Here is a 24,696-nt window from a genome sequence, read left to right on the forward strand (position 1 = left end):
GGATGTTTGAGGTAATTGGTGTTTGGTCACACAGCTAGTTAGCATCTCAGAGATTTAAACTCAGGTCCTCCTAACTTCAGGGCCAGTGCTCTCTATCCACTGTACCACCTAGCTGCCCAAAAATTATAGCTACCCCCAAATGGCATAGACTATCTAGGGAGGTGGTAGCTTCTTAATCAATAGAAGTGTCTAAAGGCTTTTTGATCATTTGTCAGTAATGTTGAGGGCATTATTAGTAACATACAGGTTGCTTCATGTAATCTCTGCATTCCTTTTGAGATTCTGTGAGGATTCTGCCTCTATGATAATTATTTGAAAACATAATTATTAACTAGCTTGAGGTATATTATCACTGGATGAACTAATTCAGAAGCCATTTGTGAAGGTTCTCTGCAGCTTAGACCTGTATTGTTTTCTAAGCTCTAACATTAACAGGTCCATATCTCATTGTCCTAACCTCAAATATCAGGGGATTAGAATAGGTGATCTCATTCATTGCTATAACTATATCACTCTAAAATAGACCTTCTTATTTCACTTTGTTACATTCTATGTTCAACTGATGCAATCTCCCACCCCCCCCGTCACCAAATTGACTCCTGGTAGCATCACATAGTTCACCAGAAACTCCCAGCAGACTTAGACCTAGAATCTCTGAGTAGGGGTTTGATAAATTCCATAACATTCTGGCCTTAGACTGCTCACCTCAGGCTTTTACACATATATCTTTATAAGCATACAAATCAACTTCAGCCCACAGATGGTAGCAGATGATTGACATTTCCCACTTTGAGAATAAATCACAGACCTGTACAGTGGCTATCATTCAGAGAATCAGAGCTTTTCTTTAAGCAGGGACCATGACCTCACAACATATTTTCTCAATTGGCACCACCAACAAGCCATAAGCAAAACAGACAACTGCCCTGCAGTGAGTGGAAGGTTTTTCAAGAAATTGCTACGAATCTTATGTGCGTAGGATGACTTTGGCCTAAAGTTCCATTTCAATTCTAAGCACTGCATTTAGAATTAACTTACATGGAAAACTGAAAGGAAATACTTACTTAAAGATTTTCTGTGTTCAGGTTTTTGTTCTTTTATGTCTCTGTCAAAATGATCCAGCAATTCTGCACTAGAGGATCTCTGGATTTTGAACAACTCCAAATTTCTTGATGTACAGCTTTGATCCTTCGGCTGGATTGAAAACAAAACAAACCCAAACCACTTATGTCTGATATAGACAGCATTTGTCTATTTCAGCACAGCATTTGTCAGAGCATCTCATACTATTTTGTGGGCAATATGGAGAAATAAGCTAAGCATGTCGGATAAAAAATTAGAATTAATGTAACATTATCTTCTCTGGCATTTCATTTTAATTTAAAAAATAAAATTTCAAACGGGAAAATGTATGGGGCAAGAGCCCAAGTACAAATCCCATACCTGAATTTATTTTTTCAGATGTTATTGTATTTATCATAATATATCAAGTGTGATAAAGATCTAATTTATCTTTACTCCCACAACTTAAACTGGACAAGATTAAAAGCAAATAAATCTCAGCGAAACTATATAAAAAGTATTTAATTTCCCTTATGATTGCCCCATAAATATCTATAATATGCTTTTTTCCACTCTCTCAAGATTTTGTAGAAATGAGCATCTTGTCAAATAATTTTGCTTCAGTGGAAAATCAATTTATTTTGAAGGAATCACCCTTCTAAACTGAAAGCTAGATCTGGCTGGGTAATTAAAAATAGTTTTCTTGAAATATGACATGCTTACTTTCAAAAGAAAAAACAGGCTCAATAGGAAAATAATAGTAATCAATTACAAAGGAATATTATTTGTTAGTGCTATTTTTGTAAACTGGCACTATGAAAATGCATAAAAGGCTTAAATATATTAATATTTCTATTTTAGAATATATATTATAGGCTACATAAACTGAAAATGTAAAAATTCATTAGTTATTAAGCGCTTGTGTGCCTTTTACAACCAACAGTAAACCAATGTCCTTGTTATTCTAGAGAAGTGAATTGCACCATTTTTTTAAAGGGAAGAATAAAATGACATTTAGTCCCATAGTACTTTCTGCTGGACCTATTTTCCCCCCTCTGGAATACATAAGCTCAAAATAAATTAATATCTGTCAATCTACATCAGCTATTTAAATGTATGTGGCTTTATATCCCTAAGCAAGGAGGTTTAAATGACTATATTTTAATTAATAAAGGTAACAGCCAAAACAAATACATACCAATCTGTCAATTGCATTTTTGATTGCATGGAACCAATCCAATATGATGAAGTCGATATCTGACTGAAGAAGGAACTCATTTCCTGATACTGTTGTGATCTAGAGGAAAAATTGACAGGTAGACAAACCACATAAGATAGATCTTTTACACTTTAGAAGAAAAGTGGTGATTTTTTTTTCAACATATACATTTTTATAAACTGACTTGCTTTCTTGTATTCCAATAATTATTTCTCTGGGAACCAGAAGGATAAGATCGTTTGAACCACTTTCTATAAACCATTTTGTTCATGTCATAACAAATACATTATTATCTAAATAATAAGAACTATTTACTGAGGCCCCTGAGAACAGCATTCTTCTGACACAAGCAGCAATGTATCAGGAAGTTTAGAGACAATAGGTTCCTCAATCCAACCTAAAAATTAACCAGTGCACCTGAGTGGGCCATGATTCATCCTGAGGTTTCTGACTTTTCTGTTGTCTTTTAAAAATCCAATAAAACGTTGCTATTTTACTCCAGTTTATTGAGGACTCCAAAACAGATTATTTACCAGAGAAATTAATGTAAACTTTTCCAAAAAGGTGGCCAAATGAATAACATCTAGTTATTTCTATTTCCCTTATCATAATGGGAAATAATGAGTAACTAATAAAGGACCAATTTACCAAGGAAGGGAGTTTAGTAAAATAAAATTCATTTATGTTTGACCCTCACTTAAGGGAAATTTATCAAGTGAACATTCATTCCCCTGATAGTCAGATCTCTTGTGTTCTTGGATGTTTTCAGTGTAAAAATATGTATTCCTTTATCACATTGAACTTCCCATTCCCACCCAACTGCACCCCTTTGTCTAATATTTGTGGTCAAATGCATCAGGTTCATAGAAACTGAGAAATATGCTTACTTTTATAAATAAAGGGCTACTTAAAAAGAATCTGATTATAGCAGATATGCAAACAATCCATTATGCCATCAGACTTAAATGTGAGGCTATTTTCTTCATGATATCAGCTTTGGGTTTCCTCACTAAAATGAAATTTTCTGCATACCATTGTCACATAATAAGTCAGGACTGAGGACTCAAGTTTTGACTTCTGAAAATATTCCAAGAAAAGCCATATTCTTAAAAGGCTAAACACTAAAATGTGATATTGTTCTCAGCATCACAATCTATATTCTAATGTCCGTGTGATTCTACCCATCATGCAAATGGTCATGAGTGATCAAAATAACTCCTGACACATAGCTCTATAATAAATGGGACAAATCTCAACCACAGTAACCTCCAAGTCCTTAAGAGAACTCCAAGTGTATTTGATATTCCTGAAAAACAACTTCTACATTAGTACCTTCCTTTATGATGTTACCAACCCTGCATTAGATTATGACTGCTTATCAAGGCAGTGCTCTTCAGAGAAGAAAAAAAGCACCACCATACTATGTACAATTCTAACAAAAAATAATTTGGAGAGTAGAAGGCACTTGCTTTCCAAAATTGGAATTCAGACATATTACTGGAACTAAGCGCTCTCTCACTCTCTGTCTCTGTCTCTGTCTCTTTCTCTTTCCTTCATCCTCTCAAAGGAAAGCAGGTTAGGGATGATCAGAAGTAACTGAATCCTTTCTTTTATATCTCATCTGCCAGATAGTGACACTGATGGCTATCCAATGATCTGAACTGCCAGAATAATGTTCCTCCCTTAAGGTCAGTTTAAATTAATCACTTTATAAAACAGTGCCACAAAACAGTTTAAATTAAAGTGAGGTGATTGCTGACTAGTGGCAGGCAGGTAACCAGTGAGGTAAAAAGAATACTGGTTAACTAGTTATAGAAAAGACTTTAACTTTGACTATTAAAAATGAATTTCCATTAAAATATTTTGAGGATATGAATGAATTCTGTAACATCACAATTTATTAATGTACATATGGATAAACAAACTAGACTAAATATAATGTAAGATCTCATCTACTACATCTCAGCCACTATAAATAGATCACTATTAATTTTTTTAAAAAAAAATATCATTTACAAAAATAGGAATAACATACATAAATAGCCTTATTGGACTCTGAAGGTTTAGGAAAGATCCAATAAAGTTTAGAATTCAGTCTACCAATATTCAAAACCTTTATAAAATGCAAGTAATTTATCAGTGCATTAGCATTTCTGTTGCATGCTATGCAAAGAGTATCTTTTACTGCTAACACAACCAAAAGCAAATTGCTTTTGTAAGTTGCTTTGTCTGAATATATTACTTTAATAATCATACATAATCAGTGATTTATGAATAAATTTTTTAAAAGATAGAACAGAGAATTGGGTGAATGAGCTTCATTCAAAACATACTATCAGTGAGTTACAGTTCATATCCCTTCCTTTCTTTCTTCGTACTAATCTTCAGAGTAACTAGACAGTTTCAAGAAGACTGCTACTGCTCTCTACAGTTTAAATGCATCCACTTCCTAATTACAGTCAATAATTGACTTTGTTCTGCTCCATTCCAGTCATTCAGAGGAAAGCATTTCCAAAAGCTTTGGCTGGCAAATCCCATTTAATGTGTAGGTTTCCTAGCCCACTCTTATATATTACCTCTTTAGGATTTCTGATAAATAGTTCTTGGAAGGGTTTGCTGAACCATATTTGCACATTGAACAATCGAATTTTCAACACCCTTGGGAAAAGATATCAATAAAGCATGCCAGCTTTGACTAAACCTTATGATTGAACAATTTATGATTACCATCTAAAGACATCTATACTTTAAAAATAGGCTGAAATGACTCTACACTAAGCTTGCTAATATACGCTCTCTATATTAGATTTTGCTGAAATAACCATAGGAGCTTGGGAAAAAAATGAAAGAAGAATTTACAGTAAACACAAAGGTCTCTGGTAAGAGCTGCCAGTTACTATTTTGCTTAGTCTTCCAGTTTCGATAAATGTCTTTTGAAATCCCTCCTCTCCACTAAATCATAGTTAGAGTTATATATCTTGTGACAAGTAAGCTGTCCTAATGAAGTGCCAGTGTTGTCAATAATACATATGTCTAAGTAATGGCAATCCCTTGGAATTGTCTAAAGTAATGTGCTCAAACTTTTTCAGGAAATAAGAATCCGTTTGAATACCTGCTGGCAATACATTTATGCTCAAGAAATTTCAATTATCTTCACTGAGCAGCACACAGATTCTTTAAGACTTTTGTGTCTAACACTAACTTAATAATGTTATTCTTTTGTTCAGTGAAGTTGGGACCATTTTCTTGTTGAGATTCCTTTGAGCATGAAAGTGGGAGGACCTGATTTGAAAGCTCTCAAAACCAAAGACATATCTGGTCCAAAATTACGTTTTGGCTTTTCATTAAGCAAAGGCTATCTTATTAATAATCTCAGTTAAGTTAGGATCATTTGGCTTCAAAAGCATGCTATTTTTGTATTTTTGCTAAATATCACTATTTTCAGCATTCAAAATGTAGCCCATTTTGTTGGCTCTGTGGACAGGAAATGCAACTCATCTTTTGGGTTCTACCCATAGGGTTGGCTATAAGCGGGAGTCAAAAGATGGTTTATAGCTGTAAATTTGATTTATATCAGGAAGCCTCAGCATCTACTTCAATAATGAAATCTTCTTGTGTCCTCTTATGTTCTACATGAAAAATGATAGTGGAACATGACAATTTTTACTATTCTAAGTTTTTCCTTATCTCACTTGCCAGAATAAAAAACATTCAGGACAGCTTATAATCACTCCATAACCATAAACACTCTGTAAATACAGTGTGTTTTTTTTTTATATGCTGATCTGTATTTACCTTCAATAAGGCCACAAAAGGGGAAAGGGACCCACATGTACAAAAATATTTATAGCTGCTCTTTATGTGGTGGCAAGGAATTGGAAGTTGAGGGGATGCCCATCAATTGGGGAATGGCTGGACAAGTTGTGGTATATGAATACAATGGAATACTATTGTGCTGTAAGAAATGATGAGCGGGAGGAGTTCAGAGAAACCTGGAGGGTCTTGCGTGGGCTGATGATGAGTGAGATGAGCAGAACCAGAACATTGTACACAGTATCATCAACATTGAGTGTTGATCTACTGTGATGGACTATATTCTTTTCACCAATGCAATGGTACAGAAGAGTTCCAGGAAACTCATGATAGAAGAGGATCTCCAAATCCAAGAAAAAAAAGAACTGTGGAGTATAGATGCTGAATGAACCATACTATTTCTTTTGTTTTTGGTGCTGTTGTTTTTTCTATTTTGAGGTTTTTCATAATTGCTCTGATTCTTCTCTTATAACATGACTAATGCAGAAATAGAATTAATGTTATTATGTGTATATATATAACCTATATCAGATTACCTGCTGTCTAGGGGAGGGGGGAGGGCGGGGAGGGAGGGAGAAAAATCTGAAATTGGAAAGCTTGTATAAACAAAAGTTGAGAACTATCTTTACATGTAACAGAAAAAAAATAATAAAAATGCAAAAAATAATAAATAAATAAGGCCACAAAAGCAAGTAGAAGAAATATCAAAAGTGTATGCCATCAACAATTCACGAGGTTACACCTACTTTTGGATGGGAATCCCCTGCCCATACTAACACAGATCCATCAGTCAACAAATATTTATTAATAACTTGTTATGTGCAAGTACTACATACAGGTCCTTTAAATAAGTAGGGTTACGTGTCAGTAACCAGAAGGTACAACGAACGAACACTGAGGTGATCATCCAGGATAGCCTCTCAAGTTTCTCAAAACCAATTATGACAGCTTAGTTTTTAGGCAAATAAAAATAGCAGATACTTATATGATGCTGTAAAGATTTCAAAGCACTTCACACATATTATCTCATCTAATCCTCACCACTCTGGAAGCAGATAATGCAAGAATGAAGATTCACATTGTCTCTATGAAAAAACTGAGGGGCAAAGAGAATAAGTGATTTGCTGGGGTCACGTGTCAAGTAAGTGGTAGAGTTGGGATTTGAATCTAAGTCTTATGACTTTACATTTATTATTTTACTCCCACTGCTTCATCATCAGCATTAACTTACTTGGCACTTACTATACATAAAGCAGCAGGGTGTGTACATGCTGAGGATGTGTCACCCTTATTTGAGACATGGAGTATGTGCATTTAAAATAGATAACAGTATAAAATGGAATGAGGTTTAGGTCAACTGGTAAGTCAAAGGGGGCAGAAGGGGGAGGGCAAGAGGGAGAGAGAGAGAAGAGAAGGGAGAGAGACAGAGAGATACAGAGACAGAGAGACAGAGATATACAGAGACAGAAAGACAAAGAGAGAGAGAGAGAGAGAGAGAGAGAGAGAGAGAAGATATGACTATAGAAGCCTAGTATATTGTTCTTTAAAACTAGGTTAATGATACTGCTAGTATTATAACAATAGAAAGACCAAAGCAGGACATTTTAAAATAATTTTTCCCAGATCTCAAAGCATATAATGAATATTCACTTCTCTAATCTTCCTAACATTCTTGAGTAGAAAACATCTCTAAAAAGGAGGAAATTAGGACATGATGGAGGCTAATGTCTAATAATCATAATCATGATAACCCATATGAAAGTTTGAGGTTTACAATGAACTCTCCTCACACTAACTCTGAGATAGACACTGAAACTCTTATCCTTTTGTACAGATGAGAAAACTGAGATACAAACAACTTAAACTTTAACCAAGCCTTCATCATTAAAAAGTTGCAACATTTTGAGATTTCAAGAATCCTGACTTAAAGCTCAGAGAGATGGTCCAGGTGATAGATAATAAGAAGACGTGAGTCTTCCTCAGACACTTACTAGCTATGTGATCCTGCACAACTCACTTAACATCTCTCAGCCTCTGTTTTCTTTCCTGTAAAACAAACATTTTAGACTCAGTGGTGTTAAGATTCCTGTCATCTTTAAATCTGAGATCTTTTGAGCCTGACTTCTAGTATCATTGTTTCGTCCTTACTCACAAGCATCCTAGAATATAAATATATCAGAACAGTAAAGGTTCAGTATATATTCATCATAATTTTGCTTGCATTTGTGAAATTGAATCAGTAGGACTCTTTTATATCTTAAGAAATGAATGTCAAAAAGTATTTTCCTAAAATTAATTTCTTCTTCCTAAACCTTATCCCTCATCACTCCAATTATTTTTTTCTGATAAGCCATACATACTCTCAAGAACATATGATATCCATGTCACACATGTTGTACATATGCAGATTTATATGTGTGTTGCATGCATGCATATATAATTATGTAGCATGGCAGAGTAGACGTAGAGCATGTGTCTGAGTTGGTAAAACCTAGGTTTGAGTCATGGATCTGAGAGAAATTGGTTGCGTGGCCTTAGTCAAGTCATTTTCTTCATAGTACCCCCAAGCAACTGCCGAGAATTATATTGTAGAATGGCTGGTGATCTGGACTTATGGTGAGAATGTCTTTTCTGAAAGTTGCCTACATCAATGAAATTACAAACTTGTATGAAATTCTGTCTGTCAGTCTTTTCATCCATCCATCCAACCTATATATTCATTAGAGAAAATATTAAGAACCAAAACTCCAGGGAGAGAGAGAGAGAGAGAGAGAGAGAGAGAGAGAGAGAGAGAGAGAGAGAGAATGAATGAGAAGATTTAGTTGCATTTTTTTCATCTTACATCATAAATTGCACACATGATCTAGGTGATCAAATGAAGGTTGTCATAACTATACTAATAGTTAAATTACTTAGTGGGGTCAAAGGTGTTTATGGCCACCAAAGAAATGAAATTATCAAGGCTGAATGCATGTCTTGAATTACAGTCTGGCATTAGTAGCTCCTAACATTTTTCTGACCAACAGGACAAAGTTATGATAAAAGTAAGGGTGAAATATCAGTTCAGAGGAAAAGGTCTTCAACTTGTCTTTCCAAAAATGTTACTTGTTAAAACATTTTGTGAGAAAGTATTTGCCTTGTGTTCCCAATGTTGCTAGATGTTAAGTAAATATATGCTAATTGCAAAAAAAGAGGTTGTTTTGGCAACTCTCTTATTAAAATGCATTTGTAACCCCCATCTGTCATGAAAGTTTTGAAAAGTTTGTTTACTTTGGATAGCAGCCTTATCCAGGGTTACCCTAGCAAACAATGATAGCAGTCTTCAGAAGTTGTGTGAGGAACAAGCCACTGGGGAGCCATTTTTGTTTTAATTGGCACACACAAACACTTTTCTGGTCTGTCAAGAAGATCAAGCTAATATGCATGGAGGGTGTTATATTCTGAGCTTTGGGGAGCAGTAAAGCTCCCTTTATTTAAGTAATTTAAATGATAGACTGCAAAAACTTTGCAAGTCAGAAAAATGTTTTATCCTTTCTTAGGGAATATTTGTTTTAAGCAACAGAAAATGTTCTACATATCTAAAGATGTTGAACCTTATGTTATAATCACTCGGCTTCTTCTGACTCTGTGAAATGTTACTAAATTGACTCACTGCTAAATAAAGCAGACAAGCCAGAGCTCCCGCCTTTCTACAACTCCCTCTGTCTTAGCAAATCCAAATCTATTAGTTTCCAGATGATTATTAGCTAAATTTTTAATGTGTTTGGGTATGATTGATTTGCCTATACATTCACCAGCGATGTAGGTAGCATCATCACATCAAAACAACTTGATCATATAAGTAATTTGTTATTTAACAGAAAGTAAAGAACTCTTTGGGTTACACACATAATTGATCTCAAATGGATTCTAAATCTTAAAGATCAAGGTCAATCTTTCATGGACCAATGCTTTCTTCTGTGAAACTGAGTTGTACCTTTGGTAGCCAAACAATTTAGTCTGCATTCTCACAATACGAGACTTGATTTGTACAATAAAAATGTTTGTTGTGAAATTCATAATGTTAGGGGGGAAAGTGAAAAAATGCCCATATTATTTGCTCTTTTAAACTTTTTGATAGAGAGTAATGAACAACCCATTCCTCCTCTTTGCTCCCTCCAAAGACCATAGAATCAAAGGACCATAAATAAAGATCTGGAAGGGACTTTTGGAGGCCATATAATCCAAAACACTCATTTTTACAAATAAGGAAACTCATGCCCAGATACTATCAACTAGATAGCAGGTGTTGGAGGTGGGGTTTGAAAACAACTTCAATGAATCCACAACCCCTCCGCATATCAAATTAAATAACAAGTGATCAAAAATGTAGGACATAATTAATTTCTACTGTCTTCAATAATTAATAATTTATATAATAATTATTATTTCAAGTATCCAAAGTCTTTTCAATGTTGCATGAAATGGAAAACATGTATACATTCAGAACTCATTAAATAATTTTCAGGGAACAAATTCGGCAGTTTGAGAATAAATTAAGTTGTTTCTTTTGTCTGTAATGCTAAAAATAAACACTACGGAAAAAATAGTTGACAGAAGTCTTTGATGGCTGAAGGCATCAACTTATTTCTATTTACAGTTAATTTTCAAACCTAGAGGGTAAGTTTGCTCTAGATAAACTAATCATCCCAGAATTTCTATTCTGCCAATACCCAAAAGGCATGTGTCACTAAAACATTTGGGTAGCTTATACTAAATAATTTTAGCCACAGGATTATAACTTGCTCAGTCAATGGTGTTAGAACATCTGCTGTCAACTTGACCTACCACCACGTTAAAATGATAAGAAATTTGATAATTCAAGTCAACATAGAGACTCTTTAATTACCCATGTACTTGTAGATATTTGAATATGATTTATTGTGCCAGTTGAATATATAGTTGCCATATTACCTATATGCATGTTTAGCAGATGAATTTTCAATTTGAAAAAAATCTTGATGTTTTCTACTCTAGTACCATAGACAGCTAATCCTTAATATGCATAAGTAGACACTGTATTTTGGACAATATTCAGTGACCATAAAAACATAACTTTATGCCAGTATCAAGCCCCCTGATCTTCTTTCTCACTATATTATTTTGTATTTACAGGGTGGATAATTTGTATTTCCTTATATGTCTATATGTGTCTTCTGAGAAGAATGTAAGGTTCTTGAGGACAATGACAGTCTTTGTATCAGTGCCTGACACATAGCTTAATAAATGGCTAATGAATGAAGTCCTAGTATCCTTGCAAATAGGGAAAAATTTGGAAGGACTTCAGATGAAGAACAAAGAACTGTGTTCACATCTTAATGAGGACTTTTGTCTCATTACATTCTAATGTCATGTACAAATTATGTTTGAACTTTTTTTTTTGGCAATCAACAAGTATGGTTTTTCTCTCCATTCTTCCATCCACCCCCTCATCCTCTTTATCCTCACCCCCTCAATTGAAAAAAAAAGATAAAAATATTCCTAAGAATATACATAGACAAACAAAACAAATTCCAACATTGGCCATGTCCAAAATATATGTCTCATTTCCATCTTGAATATATCCCCTCTATGTCTGGATGTGGTTAGCATGTTTAATCATGTCCTCTGGAATCATGGGGGCTCACTACGTTGATAATTTATTAAGTTTTTGAAAATTGTCTTTACAATGTTAGTATTATACTAATTGTTCTCCTAGTTCTGTTCACTTCACTTTGCATCAGTTTATATGTTACCCTGAGTTTCTCTGAAATTTCTCCTTTTTTTATTCTTAAGGCACAAGAACATTGTATTACATTTATATAACAAAATTTAATTAGCCATTTATCTACTGATGGGTCATCCACTTAATTTCCAGTTAGTTATCATTACAAGATAACAACAACATGTTTTATCATTTTCAGTCATGTTTTACTCTTCATGACACCTTTCTGGGAGTTTCTTTGCAAAGATACTGGAGTGATTTGACATTTCTTTTTTCCAGCTCATTTTTAATAATAAAAGTTTTTATTTATAGTTTTGAGTTCCAAATTTTGTCCCTCCTTTCCTCCCCACTCCCTGAGGCAGTAATCAGTCAGATGTGGGTTATATATGTGTAATTATGTAAAACATTACTACATTGGCATTTTGTATAAGAAAACTTAAATAAAAGAAAAAATGAAAGAAAGTGAAAAATAGCATGCTACAGTCTGTGTTCATTCAATATTCTTTCTTTGGAGGTGGATAGTATGCTTCATCATTAGTCCTTTGGGATTGTCTTCGACCATTTTTCTTGCTGAGAATAGTTAAAGCATTCACAGTTCATCAAACAATATTGCCATCTCTGCATGTTCTCTTGGTTCTGCTTACTTCACTATCCATCAGTTCATACAAGTCTTCCCTGGCCTTTCCGAAAACATCCTGATTGTCCTTTCTTATGGCATAATAATATTCCATCACCATCATATACTACAGCTGGTTTAGCCATTCCCCAATTGATAGGTATTCCCTTGATTTCCCATTCTTAGCCACCACAAAAAGAGCTGCTATAAATATTTTTGTAAAAATAGGTCATTTTCTCTTTTTTGGGATGTCTTTGGGATATCAACCTATCAGTGGTATTGCTGGATCAAAGGGTATGCATAGTTCTATACTCCAATTCATTTTTATAAATGAGAAGATGGAGGCAAACAGAGTTTAATGACTTTCCCAGGGTCACACACAGCAGTAGTTAGAGTGCTGGGCCTGGAGTAAGGAAGACTCATCTTCCTGAGTTAAAATCTGATCTTAGACACTAATTAGCTGTATGACCCTGGGCAAGTCACTTAACCCTGTTTGTTTCAGTTTTCTCATAAGTAAAATGAGCTGGAGAAGGAAATGGCAAACTATTCCAGTATCTTTGCCAAAAACAAACAAACAAAAACACCGCCCCCCCAAATGGGGTCATGAAGAGTCAGAGATGACTAAAACAACTCAGCACCACCACCAATAACAACCAATTATGGTATCATTGGATCAAAAGGTATAGCCAGCTTTGTCTTTGACTTTTGGACATAGTTCAGAATTATTATATTCACAATGTAGTTCATATTATAATAACAATAGCATTTATATAAAGCTTACTATATCCCACATAATATAAAGGTGCTTTAATACCTCATTTGATCCTCACAATAACCCTGTGAGGTAGGTGCTATTATAATTCCCATATTATAGCTGAGGACAATTAAGGCAGAGATTAAGTGATTTGCTCAAGGTTATACAGTTACTAAATATCTGAAGTTAGATTTTAACTAAGTTCTTCCTAACTCCAAGTCCAATGTCCTATGCACCATGCCACATAGCTGCCCTAAAAGAGTGCCATTTAAAAATATTTTGTATATAGGTCTGATCAGGGTATCACTGGATAAAAAGGCATTTACAGCTTTGTTTTTGGCTTTCTGAACATAGTTCCAAATTGCTTTCTAAGATAGCTGGGTCAATTCACAGCACCAGCAACAGTATACTAATGTGCTTCCCCCCCTATAGCTTCTTCAATATTTGTCATTTTCCCTTTTTTGTTGTTATCTTTGTCAATTTTATGGTTGTAAGGTTGAAATTCTGAATTGCTTTAATTTGAATTTCTCTATCAGTGATTTAGAACATTTTTATATCCTTTGGTAATTTATCACTTTGGAATGAATTTCATTCTTATAAATTTGAATTAGTTCATCCTATATCTTAGATATTAAACCTTCCATTATGAGAGAAATAATATAAGGATTTTTTCCTTTAATCATTTCTTTCTAATTTATTGAATTGGTTTTGTTTTTGCCAAAAAAATCATATTATATAATCAAAATTGGTAATTTTATCTTCCAAAATTCTCTCTATCCTATATTTGTTCATGAACTCTTATTTGTTGATCTGAATGGTGATTTCTCTCTTGATTTCTTGTTTATAGATTGATGTTTTTTGATTAGTCACATATCTATTTGGGGCTTATCTTGGTATATGGAGTGAGATCTAAACCTGACTTCTAATAGAACATTTTTAAATTTTCTCAGCTGCTTTTGTAGAAACAATTGGTCTTAACCCCATTAACTGGGGATGTTGGATTTAATCAACCACTAAGCTGTTGTATTCATTCGCTTTTGAAGATTTTATATTTAATTTGTTCCATTGATCAACTTCTATTTTTTTAAGTAATACCAAATAATGTGGTGATTAATTATTTATAGTATAGTTTGAGGTCTACTACCTTTCATTTCCCCCCATGGTTTCCTTTTAAATTCTTGATCTTTTCTTCCTCCAACTGGGTTAGCTCCCTAAAATAATCATTTGGTAGTTTTAGAGGGTGATATAGTATATAAATCAATTTAGGTAGTATTATTCTTTTTATTATTGTGCTTTAGCCAAACCATCTTTACTTATTTAGGTCTGTCTTTATCTTCATGAAAGTTTTGCAGTTGTATTCTTATTGTTCATATGAGTTCCTCAGAAGGTAGCCTCACTATTATTTTATAGATACTTTAGATGGAATCTCTCTCTTTTTTAAAAATTTTGTTGGTAATTACAGAAATGCTGGCGATTCATGTGAATTTATGATGGTTAGCCTTTTCAATTAATTATAATTCAACTAATTTTAGTTGATTAAACTAATTATGTTTCCTCTTTTTCTATGCTTATTCTTTAATTTTTTGTCATATTGATATCACTTCAATTTCTAGCAGTTCACCAAGTTGTCATAGTGCCTGATCTTATTCGGAAGTCTTAGATTTTATTGCTATTACATATAATGGTAGTTCTGAGTTTTAGATACTACTAGTCATCCTATTAGGAAAAGAAAAATCTATTTATTTCTATGCTTTTTGATGAATTTTTCCCTTTTAAAAACCAAAATAGTTGATTTATTAAAAGCTTTTTCTACAACTATTCATACAACCATATGATTTTTATTGTTCTTGTTTTGTTATTAATATGTTTAAGTATATTTTTAGTTTTCCTGATATTGAATCAACTCTACATTCTTAGTGTAAGCCCAACCTGGCCACAGTTTATAACCTTTTTGATATGTTGCTTTAGTTTCCTTATTAATACATTATAAACATTTTGCACCAATATTCAATATGAGTATTAATATAGGGCATTTTCTTCCACTCTGATTTTTCATGATTTCACAGAAGGAATTTAGTTGGCCTTCCTTTTCTTATTTTTCCAAACAGCTTATGTAACATCAGAATTAATTGTTCTTTGAATGTTTGATAGAATTTATAAATCTATCAGGTTTGGGGACTTTTTCTCCTTTGATAATTCATTTATGGCTTGTTAAAATTCTTTTTATCATATTGTATTATTTATGTTTTCTATTTCTTATTCTGTTTAACTGAGAATTTTATATTTTGGTAAATATTCATCTACATGTCTCTTCACCTTATTCAAATGGATAAAGTGATGGATTTTGTGAAATGCTCTATTGAAATAAAGGTTCTCAACATTTATAGAATATTTCACTGACCTACTAGTCACAAAAGGAAATGAAGTTGAATGAATGGGAAAAATTATTAAGCACTTAATATATGCCAAGTACTGAGCTAAGCACTAGGGATACACATTTTGTAAAAAAAGTGTCTGCCCTGAAGCACTTATAGTCTAATGAGGGAGACAACATGCAAATGAAAATGATAGCCAAGGAGAGGCACTTTGGTTGCTGGGAGGGTGATTGGGCCATAGTAGAAGAAATGAACATATCTTATCCAGAAAAAAGGCAGAGTAGGTTTGACTATAATTCCTGGTTCTAGAACTGGTAGAGCTCTAGGTGGAGAAAAGACTGGGAGGAAGGGAGTAGACAAAGTCAGAAGTAAAATGAGGCATGGCTGGGACTTTTTCTGGAATAATGGTTGAGGTACAATAGATAGTGTAAGCTTGTTGAAGACAGACTATTTTGTTTATATTTTTGTATGCCCATGACCCAGCTCAGTGCATTGCATATGGTGGCTATTTAATAAATGTTTGTTAAAGTGAATTGAATTAGGCTGAAAGAATTTGTTCTTGGTGATGCCATTCTTAGTGATCAATGATTCCCTTGCTAAACACTCACAAACCATTTCGGTGTGCATCAGAATGGAAGAATTATAAGCTTTGTTTTTTGTTTTCATTTTAATTACCATTATGGTTTCTGTTTCTTCCACAATTGCTGTAGCTTGTGTGGTTTAGCTAATATAGTGAAGCCCTTTGGGCATGGCTCTGGCTAGTGTGATATAGCTGATCTCACTACCTGATCTCACTACCTGAGTCTGGTTGTCTGTTCTTTGAAATCAGAAGACATTGCTTTATATACATCCTGGGTATGAAATGCCACTTTTCCATCTTGGCAATGCCACATCAAGCCCTACAAATTGTATTTTTAGATTTACAAGCTCTTAAAGATCAGCAGAATTGAAAACTCTAAGAAAATTATGGATCCTTAGTTGCTCATTAATGTCTAAAAAATAGAGATTGAGTTTCCTAAATTCCCTGTAAGCCATGTAACGATTGAGCTTGCATGTCATCAGAGATCCTGAAACTGAGGGGGAAAGAAGCGACTCTTATCCAACTTGATCATTTGGATGAATCTGTCAATTGACAATTTTCCTAAGGGTGGAATGTAAACTATCTTGGTGTGACCTTCTCTGTCTCTTTCTTTTCTGGACAAAGAAGACAGCCCAGAATTCTCCCTGACTTACTTTTCACATTGCAAAGAATAAAAAAAAAGATATTGTAGTTCAAAGAAAATCATAGTAAATTATGAAATATGCTTATTTTTTTTCTAGAAAAATACAAGTAAAGTCAGGAATTTTTGTGCTTTATTCCTCTTATCCCTATAAACATTATTAAAAAAAAACATATCGGGTGCTTCAAACATCAAGGATCTTAGGCAGAACCAAATGGAGATATTTTGATTGAAGTCCTTCTTTATATCCTATAAATTATTCCTTGAAGGCAACTACCTATTTTGGCTATACTTGAAAAGAAAGGCTATCTCCATTGGTCTAGTGCCTGAGAGTTAGAACTATTACATGCGTTTTTCCGCTATTAGTAGTCAGAGAGTTGATTTGGACCAAATGATCTGTGAATCGAATTTCCTTTCCTTTATATTTGAAAGTCTTTTTTTGGGTCACTTGAATTTTATTTTGTTTCTGAGAATTTTAAAATTTAACCACTATGTGTGTTAGAGTTTATAGCCTTAGGATTTCTCTCCTACCCCATCCCACCCCTGAGATCTATATATTCCTTTAATTGGAGTTTTGTTTTCTATGTTGAGAAGACTTCAGAAGTAGTCTTGTATTATTTCTTGCATTTATACTGTTTAAATTCTTTTTACTTGTCATGCACTTCTGAGAAACTTTGGTTGTCTTTATGCAACCTATCTTTGAGATCAAAATGTATTACTTGAATAGAGAGCATGTTTTCTTTTAATTCTATTGATTTTTGTTTCTCTTTTTCTAGATTGTCCTTCACTTCTGTGTGTTTTCATTCCCAATCTGCTGTCCTATTTTGTATGTGTATGTGTGCATGTATGCATGTGTGTGTGAGACTTGCCATCACAGATTCAAATTTTCCTATTCTGCCAATGATTTCTGCTGTTCAAGCTATATATTCTGCTCTCACAATTCATATTTTTCTTTGAAACTATTCAAGAACAACATACTGCAGTTCCACAGTCTCCTCAACATTCACAGGGTCCTCACTTTCATCAAGTGTTGAACTTTTCCCCTTTGTTTTATAGTATTTATTCTTAGATGCCTGAACTCATTTACTAGATCTGAAGGCTATATATTTCCTTCGGCTGTTAATGTTTTCTCTGTTGGCTTAGCTGATTATGCTAGAGGTCCTTAACTTTTCCTCTTTCTAAGATCTTTGGACATTCCAGTTCCCTGCTTCCTTCTCATGTCACCTACCCACCCACCCACCTACTCTATTGTTCACTTTCTGTCTCCCTGCCCTCTAATGGTAGTTTCACAAGGTGCTGGAGCTCAAAGTGTCTTGTCTTTCTCCTACCAGTGATAGTTCAGGGATTACAGACCAGGTTTCTGACCTATGTGACTTTTTTGGATATAGAACTGACTTCAGCTAGATGCTAGGCTTTTTGCCTCATGGTTAGTGGAGTACCACACAATTTTCTGCACATGGTGTCCTGTCCTGTTTCTTCTGCTTGTCAGTTCTCCAACCTGACAGTACAGAGTACTGCTATCCTGGTAGTATTGTAGACAGGGGTGATTTCTGTTGTTTGGAGTTTGGCTCTCTGAGGCTCTGGGAGGAAGGGTGAGGTGGGGTGTAGGTTTAAACTATTTCAAGCCCAGAAATGTATTCTGCTCCTTTCCATCTGTCTACTCTCATGTAGAGATCCTTTGCACTGCAGAATGCTGCCATGACTATGGCATTTTTCAGCAAATTTCTCAGGTGGGAGCTCAGATTCCCATGGCACTGGAAGGATGGAGGGGGAAACAAAGTGTCTCAGATAGATTTATTCAACAATGACTAAAGGTTCTCATTCCCCTTTACTCACCTTCCAAAACGCTGTATTCAAGTTGAGGGAATAACCTTCATTCTAGTCACCAGGGATTCACAATTAGAACCATCTTGACCCCTACATCCCCTTTACCCCTTCCCCAATATTCAAGTCATATAACCTTTCCTAGATTAATATAATAGAATCCTAATTAGTCTCTGTATCTACAGTTTCTCCTCCCCTTAATTCCATTCCCTAAATAAATGTTAGCATCTTGATATTCTTAAAGCACAAGTCTGACCATGTCACTTCCCTATTCAAGAAATTTCAGTGGTTCCCCATTCCCTCTAGAATAAAGTGCAAACTCTTTTGTTTGACATTTAAATCCCTTCATTATCCGGTGATAAATTGTATTTCTAAATTGATTTCTCATTACTCCCCCTCATATATTCCATGTTCCTGCCAAACTGGCCTACATGTTGTTTCTCATGTATGACATTTCATCTCCCACTTGTGTACCTTTGTATAGACTCCCCCTTGTGTCTGAATACATTTCCGCCTCGGTTATGACTCTTGGAATTTCTAGCTCTTTTCGAGGAGCAAAGTGTCACATTCTACATGAGGCTTTTTTTGATTTCTACAGTTGCTATTACTTCCCCCTCTATCAAATTGCTTTTTATGTTGTTAGGCTTTTTTAAAACTTATCTGTGTGCCTGTTGTTTGTCCCCAGTATGATATAAGCTATTTGAAGACAAATTCTATTGCCTTTCCCCCAATGCCTAGCACAGTGCCTTGCATATAGTAGGCACTTAATAAATACTTGTTCATTGAATTGAATTAAATCACACTACCCACTGAGGTATTAAAGAATCATAGATGCTCATGAAACTTTCATTGATGTATCAAGATTATATCCATCAATGGCAAAAAAGCATCATTTACTTTAAAAAGGAAAATAAAGAAAATGAATATTTTGGAAGGTATGGGTGGTTATTTTTTTCCAGTAGATTTATTCAGAAGTAGTAGATAATTTTACAGTTTCAGTGTCTTAAATGAAATAGGTACTTTTGCTGATACTTTATTACTTGTGCATGTCTCCTATTAATAAGTGCTGAGACTGCACAACAAGGAAAAAAAGATGCTGCAGCATGTATCTTTATGGTATTGTAACATATTTGGCCATGATTATGAGTGTTTATAAAACATTCAAGAATTGTTCCTTGTCTACTTACATTAATGAGAACACCTGTTAACTTTAGCACCATACAGACTTATTTGCATGAGATTCAGGTTTTCGCATACTGTACATCACTTTTTGAAACAATTAGATGCTTATGGAGAAATATAGCCAAACGAAGAACAGCAGCTTGAATGCCTTGCGGCCCAATACAATTCAACTCCAGGTTTCAATGAAGAACAGAAATCTGCTGAATTACAATACTGCCAGTTAGGAGAGAATCTGAGGTGTATTTTATCCTTTTCACATTTAGAGTACAGCAGATACATATAACATTTGTGACTCAATCTTGAAGCAGAATTCCAGCCAAGGAAGACTGTTCCTATTACAAGGAATCCATAAGGGTAGAGTGAGGATGGGAAATTTCAGTGTCTACGAGTCCCTAAACCTAAGACGATTCTGAATTTTATGTTAAGTTTCTGATGGTCTGAACTTGCCATCAATATTTCTGACTGGATAAGATATCTAGCAGGTTTTTCTTGTTTCTCTATGTTTCTGTCTAATGTCAAAGTTATAATTTTATTTGGAAGGAATTTGATAGGAAAAATATAAAAATGAGTTGGAGAAGGAAATGACAAGTCATTTCAATATTTTCACGACCTCTACCCCTCAAGAAAAGGGTAATGAAGAGTCAGACATGACTGAAATGACTGAAAAAAAGGTAGTGGAGTGACCAGAGCTGGGGATGTGGAGTAAGGGATACCTGAATTCAAATCTTTCTTCAGATACCCACTACCTGTATTGGGTAAATCACTCAACCTCTGTATGCCATAATTACCTCACCTATAAAATCTCTCTGCCTCAGTTTCTTCATCTGTGAAATGGGGGAAATGCTCATTCCTATCTCCTAAAGTTATTGTGAAAATAAAATGAGGTAATATTTGTAAAAAATACTTTGTAATCCTGAAAATAAAACTATATAAATGCTAGCTATTCAATTTATAGGGATGACAGAATTTTCAGGAATGACACAGAATTGACCCAAATAGAAAATACTCTATAAACCCCTTCTGCAAAGGGGTTAGTTGTATTTATTTCTTAGCAAAAATAACTCTTCCTTCCATAGGTCCCATTCTATTGGCACTTGTGTCTGCCACTTCAAATAGAACATTAGAGATGCTGTGATTAAAATATATTCTGTTATTGAAAAGAGAGCACTTGCTCCAGTCTGTGGATTCACAGCCTCTATTATCATCATTATATTTAAGAGGTGCAATATTGACATCCAAATGACTCAGTTGGTGAGATATTCTAAAGATAAATGTGTATTTATGATCCAAAGGAAAAGTGTGATTTATAACTATTTTGTCAGACGACATAAAAACAGTATTTCTGTGCACAGCTAGTAAACATGGATTAGCCAGGGTGTCTCCAGAATATTCCCACAGGAATCAAAAGCAATATGTACTGGTAAATGTGGGAATTAGGAAATCACTATTGGAAAGGGTGTGGATTGTGTGCAGAGACTGACAGCTAATTCTCTCTCTAATGCCCACTGTGTCCAGTACAAAATGAAGTGGAGAGTTGGGGAATAACTGGTAAATTTTAGTGGCAGAGACTGTCAAACTAGGTAATTCAGAAGCAGATCTAATATCTTGCTTCCCACTATTTTAGCTTGGTTATAATTATTTGTGGTTTCTGATTATTGTGGAGCCCTGAGCTTAACGAGTGTTTCATCTGACCTAGAATTGTTACCCTATTTAAAAAAAAAAAAAGATTGATGTGGATTGAATGATCACATATGTGGTTAGGGGGCTTATGACTGAGGCGATAACTTTCTCCACTATTGCCCTTGATAAGTTAGTTCAAAGAAAAGGAAATATAATGAAAGTTGGTGGATGGAGGAGAGGTAAAATTTTCCTGAAAAGTTTATATGAAAATCATAAATTTGTCTAACAGAAAATTTCCCACCTGTCTTCAAAACTAGAGGACCTGATCATTAAGAAAAAACATGAAGTGTCTGAAGTTTCTAAAAACTACAATTTTTTTAACAGTATTTTTAATGAACCAACTGTCACTATAAAATTGACAATGGAATCTGCTGTAGGGCACCACCTAATGACTGGGAAATCTGGAATGACACCTTACTCCATGCAGAATGTACATAAAAACCTCAATGCCCCTGATTCTCAGAAATCAAATGAAACTTGTATTGGAAATAGTATCCTTCACTGAAAAAAAAATACATTGAGTTAGAAAGCTGGGATTAAACTTCAAACCATATGGGTGCCTTGCTAACACATCTTTGGAAAGTCAACTATAAGTATTGGTTGAGAAGCACTGCAATACATTTGATAGACTATTTGGTCTTAGAGCCAGGAAGACCTGTATTTAAATCTTGCCTTTAACACTTTCTAGATATGTAACTATAGGCAGATCAAATAACCTCTCTGAACCTCTATTTCTTCATAAATAAAATAAAAAAGTAGTAATAAATAAATAAATAAAATAGTAATAATAATAATAATAATGACACAGAGCTTATAGTGTCATTGTAAAAGTCAAATGATATAAAGTATGTAAAATGTTTTACAAAATTTAAGCTCTAGGGGCAACTAGGTGGCATAGTAGATAAAGCACTGGCCCTGGATTCAGGAGGGCCTAAGTTCAAATCCAACCTCAGACATTTAACACTTACTAGCTGTGTGACCCTGGGCAAGTCACTTAACCCCAATTGCCTCACCAAAAAAAAGTATTAAAAAAGAATAAGCTCTATATAAAGATTAGCTTTTTTTTAATAGTTGGAAAAGCACAGTATTTAGGGAATTCTGCCTCTGTTGCTTACTAGCTGTGTGACTGAGCAAATGATATAAGGTCTCTGAACTTATTTTCCCATTTGGAAATGGGTAAATTAACATCTATGGTACCTACTTCACAGGAGTGTTCCAAGTATAAAGCTAGACAATATAAAATACTTTTTCATCATTGAAGGACTATACAAATGTAGGCAAATGTTACTGTTCATGTATCCCAGGGCTTCAAATACCATGGGGGAAACAAAAAAGAAATAAATATAAGTCATGACCCCTGCTCTGGAAGACTTTACTGTCTGACTGGGGAGTCAGGGCTAGCACATGTGAAACAGAGAACAAAATAAGACATTATATTATGTTTACTTAATTAAGTGCTAAATGCTGTGGAGCAAGCTCTTAAGTGCTACACTAGCTAAGAAAAGGAAATAAATGCAGTGGGAATTGAGCTGGGCCTTGAAGAATGCATAGGATTTTAATAGATATAGAAGAGTGGAAAGAGTATCAAAATTTCAATAAGAAGAGTTTGTGTGTGTGTATAAGTCTGGGGGGAGGGAAGGAATGAGGAAACGAGAGGAAGAAAGGGAGTAAGAGACAGAGGAAGAGGGAAAGAGAGACGGAGGAGAGGGAGAAGAGAAAGGAAAGGGGAAGAGAAGAGAGGGAGAAATATATGTGTGTGTGTATTATGTATGTATAAACATAATTTATGTAAGATGCAAGTATAAATACAATTTGCAAAAACCATGGACTTTCATTTTCAGTGTTTAAAAAGAGAGAGAGATCGTTTAAGAAGATCAGTCTTACTTAGAATATACTGACAAATAGGATTATATAGTTGGGGACAGAGTATAAAACTTGGCAGAGAAATTTAGAGTTGGCATGATGTATATATGCAATAAGTAGAAGTGGATCTGTCATTTAAAGCTATGTCACCTTGGCTGAGCCATTCTGGGCCTCAGTTGTCTCAAATGGAAAAAAAATCAAGGGAATGAATGAATTAAATCATTTTAAGGTATGTTCAAGAAATGCAATGATAAGATTTCATATCTTGCTAAGTTAGGTTATCAACAGTAAAAATGTAGGTTTGTGATGAGGGAAATTCCAATGAGGGAAGTACTGTTTTAGGAGAATAACTCTGGGTATGATTCAGGATAGAGTAGAAAGGAAATGGATCCATCCACCTGGTTCTGTATTTCAGTTTTGACAACTCAATACTTTTGACTGTATCACAACTATCAACTCTATTATCTTTGATTCTTTCAGACCAGGCCAAAATCATTCTTCTAGAGAGAGGTAGGGTCATAGATTCATGGATCTCTACTGGCAAGGAGCCGCAAAGGTCCAATCCTACCATTTTACAGATGAGAATACTGAAATCAAGATAAGTTAAGTGACTTAATTAAGGTCATGTAGTAGGCATGAGAGTAGTAAGCATGTAGAAAGCTTCAGAGGCAGAATTTGAACTCATGTCTTCTTAGTCTAGAACCAGAAATCTATAATTTTCCCTTGAGTTGCTATTCTCATGGACCTTTGGTTTCACCAGCCCAAAGCACACATTGTCTGCATGTTGTGAGCATAATCAACTGCTCAGGGTTCCCTGATAGCTTCTTCTTCCATGTTTTGTCATCATACCCAACACATTTATTAATGTTGGTTGTCCTGAGTAAATGCAGGCAGGGTTTTGGGGACTTATATCCTTGTGACTAGTTTTCACACATAAAAGCTCCTAGGAATTTATACTGTTAAAATAGATAATTATTATAAGTAAAGTGTTTCAACTAGATTCCTACTGTTATTTTAGCATGGAGTTGAACCTAGATTCTCAGTGACAGAGTAGAAGGTCTAGAATGTCTCAGATGACTGAAAAGGCTTCAAGATTGTTGGTTCTCTAAAGAACACATTACCTGGCATACTGAAGGTGATTAATAAATGCCTGTTGACTGAAAGTGGGGTAAGTGAAGGTAATAAATATTTATATGGCATATACTATGTGCCAAGCACTGGCCTAAATACTTTGATGAATATTATCTCATTTAAACCTCACAATAACCCTGTGACAGGGGCCTTTCTTAGCCACATTTTACATCTGAGGGAACTTGGGCAGAGAGAAATTAAGTGATGTGTCCAG

The 24,696-nt window shown here is 34.6% G+C and overlaps 1 protein-coding gene across 1 annotated transcript in view; it reads right to left on the bottom strand.

Moving 5' to 3' along the window:
* The window catches only part of ARHGAP15 (Rho GTPase activating protein 15), an 880,171-nt gene that overhangs the window by 445,828 nt on the left and 409,647 nt on the right, over positions 1–24,696 (bottom strand). Inside the window, exons 7-8 of the mRNA XM_043990715.1 lie at positions 2,261–2,359; positions 1,065–1,194 (exon numbers count right to left, since the gene is read on the bottom strand). Of these exons, the coding sequence (XP_043846650.1) occupies positions 1,065–1,194; positions 2,261–2,359 (229 nt within the window). The remainder of the gene's footprint in view (positions 1–1,064; positions 1,195–2,260; positions 2,360–24,696) is intronic.

The sequence above is a fragment of the Dromiciops gliroides genome, chromosome 3 (assembly GCF_019393635.1).
Source record: "Dromiciops gliroides isolate mDroGli1 chromosome 3, mDroGli1.pri, whole genome shotgun sequence".
NCBI classification, from domain to species: domain Eukaryota; kingdom Metazoa; phylum Chordata; class Mammalia; order Microbiotheria; family Microbiotheriidae; genus Dromiciops; species Dromiciops gliroides.